This window comes from Nicotiana tomentosiformis, chromosome 11 (assembly GCF_000390325.3).
Source record: "Nicotiana tomentosiformis chromosome 11, ASM39032v3, whole genome shotgun sequence".
Classification (NCBI taxonomy): Eukaryota; Viridiplantae; Streptophyta; class Magnoliopsida; order Solanales; family Solanaceae; genus Nicotiana; species Nicotiana tomentosiformis.
In genome coordinates, this window is record NC_090822.1 from 7,795,942 (window position 1) to 7,802,176 (window position 6,235).

General features: G+C 34.8%; 1 protein-coding gene across 1 annotated transcript; it reads right to left on the minus strand.

Moving 5' to 3' along the window:
* Positions 1-468: 468 nt before the first annotated feature.
* Positions 469-5,773, minus strand: LOC104120042 (uncharacterized). Its single transcript, XM_009631706.4, has 6 exons — positions 5,434-5,773; positions 4,670-4,794; positions 3,583-3,679; positions 3,373-3,482; positions 2,097-2,171; positions 469-720 (listed from the first exon to the last, which is right to left on the minus strand). Exons 1-6 carry the CDS (start codon positions 5,501-5,503, stop codon positions 670-672), a joined length of 528 nt encoding a protein of 175 aa, XP_009630001.1. The 5' UTR covers positions 5,504-5,773; the 3' UTR covers positions 469-669.
* Positions 5,774-6,235: the final 462 nt, after the last annotated feature.

Sequence of the window (6,235 nt, forward strand, 5' to 3'; positions counted from 1 at the left end):
GACTACGACTTTTTTTAAAAAAAAAAAATTACATTTTCTTTAAAAGCTCAAATGATTGTCTCGATTTGAATTTCAAGCAATATATTTTTCACAAATATAAAAATTGTGTGTGACCATTTTTTATTTGGAATGAAAGAGACCTGAATAAAACAAAAATGAATATAGATAATTCACAAGCTCTTTTTACAGTATTTGGTAAAGTTAAAAGTGCTTAAAATAAGTTAAAAACTGCTTAAAACAAGCCAAAAGCTACAAGCTGGGCAACCCAGCTTATTGTTTTTTTTTTGCTTAAAAGTTATTTCTGCTGAAAAGTCACTTTTTTTAAGTCAATCCAAACGGGCTTAGAGTGTTTAAAATTCGAACACCCTTTGCTAGTGGGCTATGCAAGGGTGTTCAAAATCTATTTTTTTTTAATCAATAACAATAATATTTTACCCTATACACATTATAATTTTTCGGCGAATGATGTTTAGTTGACCATCCTTGGTCACACAGAGCTTCGCCCCGGCAAATCCTTTTCAACATGGGCTTAAATTCAAAGTATACATTGTTAAGTAGCACACACTCTTATAACAGGTGACATTATTAAATCAAGCAGTTGAAAAGGAGTTATTAACTCTTAGTATGGTGCAATTACATGAACCTCACTTAGTAACAGTAAAGTCTTTTTCAATCTACTGGAATTTCAACTTCCATCTTCACATCAGAGCTGCCAAGAATCTGCAGGATAATAACGTTGTTGAATATCATTCCACCAAACCAAAGAAAATTAGAACTATAATGTCCAAATTCCAAGTCGAAAGTAGCTCTAGTTTACTTTTCTCACTCACTGATATGCTGATCCGATGAGACAAATCAATAGTCGCGTTACGACACTGTTGAAGACATAATTAAGTAAATAAAAGTGTTTTCTCTCTAACAGCTTAACCTTTTAGATGAAATGGTTGCATATTTCAACATGGTATCAGAGCGGACAGAGGTCTTGGGTTCAAGTCTCATTGCCACCCAATATCAATCAAAAAGAATTTTCACGTGCTTGACTCATAAAAAAAATCAAGCCTGCAACTGAGAGCGTGTTGAAGATATAATTAAGTAAATAAAATTGTATTTTCTTTAAAACTTTAACTGACATCAATTCCAACAATTAATGATAATGTAATGATGTAAGGGACACACACAGGAGTTAAAAATGAACATGACAAACTGTGAAAAAGCTGACCATATGTAGATGTAAGAGTATTTGAGCACCTGACAAATTGTTGTGACATCGATTATTCATCAAAAACTCATAAAATAATTAGCGTCGCTATGGCGCCAATGGCCAACAGATGGAATAAAGAAATTATGGTATGTTGTGACCATTTATTAGAAAGACAAAAAGCATAAGCCGCAGTTTTAGTCATCCAAAAGTCTTTTAACTCCTAAACCAACTATATGAAAAATTTTGGATGTCCAACTGTTGGTGAAATAATGACCTGTGAATTTGGCATGTGCTCACTTTTGTAGGTATTGGATAGATATGGCAGTTTGATCAAGGATTACTTCAAGACTGCCAACAGTTATTGCCAAGAGATAGAAGAGAAGTGCTATAAGGTCGTCTAGAAAAGTTAAGCAGCGCGAGCAAAAGGGGGTGTGTAACTCTGTATGTAGTTTTCAGTACACTGCTACTTGTAACTTTCCTATTGCCAAACTATATCAAGATTATCGGCCATAACGATAAAACAATTAAGGCAGAGTTTGTCTAAATCTTTTGTTTGATCTAACATTGAACCTTGGCTAAATTCATATGACACATTTTATCTATGTTGCTCGTACTCTCCGAAAATCTCAATAGATGCATGTCAGATCCTCCAAAAGAGTACATTTTTTGGAGGATCCGACACGGGTGCAGCAGTTGTTTTGTAGAGTCCGCATAACATAGCCTTTTATACAAATGCATAATGCATATCTCATATTATATCCTCAGAAAGGAGAGATATTTACAAGAGGCAAGAGCAATTGGCATGTCTAGAGAATTGTTAATAAACCTGTCAAATATGCACCAGAAACTTACAAAAAGAAACAGATAGTTTGAATGTCTGATGTCCAATATTTACCTTTAGGAAGTCAGATTGGACTAGTGAAGAATCCCTACTGTATCCTGCTTCCTCAAGAACACGCGTCAAAACTTGCTGCATAGACGGAAAGAAAAATGGAGTTAAACACAAGGTCACATTTCTTTTTCAGGTAACTTCATACAAGGTGGTTTCTTCAGTGATCCACCATCAATAAATTCTCATTGACAACTTCTTAATCCGAAAAAAGACCAGTAACTTAATCCAAACCATCCTAATGAATTATGTCCCAAGTACACCTATATTAGTTAAAAATCATCACCTAGAACAAAAAAGAAAAATGTGAATTATCTCTCATGTCCGGGCCAACTTGCACACATCTCGACTAATTTCACGGGATACGTGCTACCTCCCACCAGCCACAGATACCAGGTAACTCTATCTACCAACGCTTGGATAGATTGGAAGAAATCACCTAATGTTTTTTTGTCTCCGCTTGGATTTGAACCTGAAACCTCATGGTTCTCAATCCACTTCAGTGGCCACTAGGCCACACCCTTAGGTGCAAGGCAAATTGGCGTTGCTTTTATTTTGTTTACCATGGAAACTAGATATGCAATAGAACCAAGCTGATCGATCTGCCTCTTGGATTGGGTACTTACGTATACCTAAAGCAACTCATAAAACGGAGAACTGCACTTGATTCTTTTCTCAACACTGATAACACGTTGAAAGCTACACTACTCTATAGGCAATATTTGAGCTTTTTCCTCTACTCCTGCTAAATAATTACTATGGTTCCATTAGGAATGTGCAGCTCGACTAATCCATTAGGTTGTACCTCCGACCAACACAGGTACGCCCTGCCCAAATAAACGGCTCTGAAACAAATAGAAAGGTTTGTGTCACACTCACGGTGGACTGATTACCGTACATACAAGAGTCTTCCAGTTCTACTTCCAGTCATTGACCTTAAAACAACAAGAACTCAATATCGGTTGCTAATGTTTCTGCCAGTATCAAGTTCTGTTGGTCTCCATTTCACTAAACTGCAAACTATAAGCTAGTGGAAAGCCTATGCTACATCAGAAGTTTACAACTAATAAAGAGATAATAAAGCACAATCCGGAGATTGAACGACTTGAGTTCGATATTCTTAGTAGTATAATTTCCAATTCAAAGCAATTAGAAGTAAGACGCTAAGAAACTTCACTTACTTCCTGGTCACTTTCTAATTCTAATTTAGGCATCAAAATGGGAAATTTAAGGAAAAAAGGTGAAGAAGAAGAAAATTGGAGGCGTACAACGCAAACACTACCTTTCGTTGAACCTCAGACATAAATTGTCCAGTCAAATCCTGCAAGATCTCCAGCATATCATCGAACGTCACCTTTCCATTCCCATCTGAATCATAAACCCTAAAGATAACTGGAAAATAAGAAGGAACGACAGACAGATAAGAAATAATTAAACGGAAGAAAGTAGAGTTGAACGAAAAAGGAGATCGAGTATGAAAAATTGCCCTTACATTCAACCTTTTGCTGCAAGCTAGCATGAACACTAAATGCTGATAAGAATGCCACAAATTCTTTGAAATTTAACCCATCGATCATCCTGAATAGCCTCTGGAATAAGAAAAGTAAAAGAGAAAAGAATGAATAGATCGTACCCTATATTGGAAAAAAAGTTTTATTGTGGCGGAATGTGCCAAAATGTGTTTGTGACTTGTCAATGCTGAACATTAAGCAAAAAACCCAGAGAAGCAATATACTAAAAAATGAACACAGTATCAACAAGTTATTTAAATTTACACTAAACCAGCAGTTAATAGGTTCAACATTCCAAAGCAATATAGTTATCATTAACGCTCGATGAGAACTAAAAGAAATGAGGACATTTTTTCGGAATGCAGCCCTTGTCTAACCTATCCGTTGATGAACACGTACCTTCTTTATATCCATGTTATATTTCCATTGCAAAACCTTTTATTTTCCCACTGTATCTCTATTTCATCAACGCGGAACCTATGTTACATTATCTTCTCTTTCTCCCATATATCTCTAATTTTGGTCTTGGCTGAACTTCAACCAGGTCTCGTGTTGATACCATTCACAGATGCGCAACTAACATTCAATTCTACTTACTTCAAACAATTTGAACTTATAAACTATTCCCACACTCTGTGATTGATGGATCAAAGATTTCAAAGGCCAAACACACGAACTAGTCTACCATCTTAACTGCATTCTTGGTTGCATTTGCATGCGTTAATTCCAAAAACTATGTAAATAATATACTGAAAACAGTATTTGCATAATCATCCAGGAAAAATTGGATATGGGGTTGCATAACTATGAGGAATTACGTTCTGTGCACTTCTTTAACACTACCATGATAAATTGACCTACAACAACACGTAACTCTCCATATTAATCCTGATATGGTGACCATGAAAACAGAGTAATAACCTAACAGAGTAATAACCTGCTATAAACAGTCAAATTACCCCGACAGTATAAAAGAATTTACTGGTCAGTGCGTATAACTTAAAAATCATTGTAATTTGTACAAAAATCAAATGTTTTTAGCATGAACCGGCACATAAACAATGTAACCTGTGAAAGAGGATTGACAGCAAATTCAGGCACCGAAAGAAACTCTTCTCCAGAGATAAATCCACACCCTTTTCGATCCACTTGACAAAACCTTTGATACAATGAAAGTATTTCCTGCTGTGAAACTAAACCACAAAAACCACCAAGAAAAAAATGCAAAAAAGAAAAAGCCACAACTTTAGTAACAATTACCCTTTAAAAAATTAACACATATGAATATATAAATTTGGAGTTTAGGGTCTATCGGAAACAGTCTCTCTAACTGCGTAGACACTACCCTCCCATACCCCATTTATGGGATTATACTAGATATGTTGTTGTTGATGAATTATAAATTAAGATAGCAATATTGCACCAAAAGTGTGGCCTAACTGTCAATGAAATGCGTAAAAATATTCAAATTCTAATAGAGACTAAAAATACTAGATAATTTTTTCTTTATCTGCCTAAACCTTTATTACCAAAAGGTTACTTGTTACCCGAAGTGAGGTAACAAGCAGGGGCGAATGCACCATACAACTATCGGGTTCAACTGAACCACTACTTTCGACACGGAGCATAAATTTATGTATAAAAAATCACTAAAATTATAATAAATAGCATATATAAACCCATAAGTTTAAATGCTAAACGCATAGAACTAAAATCTTAGACCCGCCTATGGTAACAAGTACCAATGAAATAGTCGAGTTACCCACAAGTTGATTCGGAAACCACTGTTATTTAAAAAACATATGAGAATATTTTACAGTTGTGGTACTTACATGTGTGATTGCAGTGTTCTTGAACTTCTTCAATGTCATATTGAGTCAACATGGAAGAAGCATTGCCCATTGTAATTTGAGGAAATTGAATTATATGGTGAACAAGAAGCTTGATTTAGTAGGTGAAAAAAATGGAATTTTATGATTTTGGGAATTGGGTGAGCTGCAAATGTAACAACTAGTATGATTTTGCATTGGTTTTTCCAATGTTTCCAACTAACTCTGGAATAGGCAGAGTGCATTTAATTTTGGTTACTAATATATTACAAAAGCACCCCTGAAGTTTACTCTAATTACAAAGACTTCCCTTGCTATTCTCTAGAATTATGACAACAACCTTGATTCTAATATGTGATTGTGTAACGATCTAGTTCTAATTATGTGAGTGAACCATCAGTTAGGATTCTTATTTAATCACATAAATATTAGTATTAAATTGTGTTAAAATAAAAATTAAACGGAAAAAATAAAATCTCTAAAAATGATGAAGGTGACTGATGTTAAACTAGCTCAACCGAGGAATCAGGGGCGGATTTGGTCCGAAAATGTTACTTATTAAATATGTAAATATAATTAAAAGACAGAAAACAATAGGGTTAAATGACTTCAAGTGACACCACTTGAAACAAATAACTGTGTAGCTAAGTTGGTCAAATAATAACCTTATTTTCTTGTTAGGTCCGAAGCCTGAAATTTCATTTGTTAATTCAAATTGTTTTTTGCTCACAAGAAGTACATTATGTTGAGCAGGGATCGAACTGTTGACCTCTAAAAAGCTAAGATAACTTTTAGTGATTCGGTC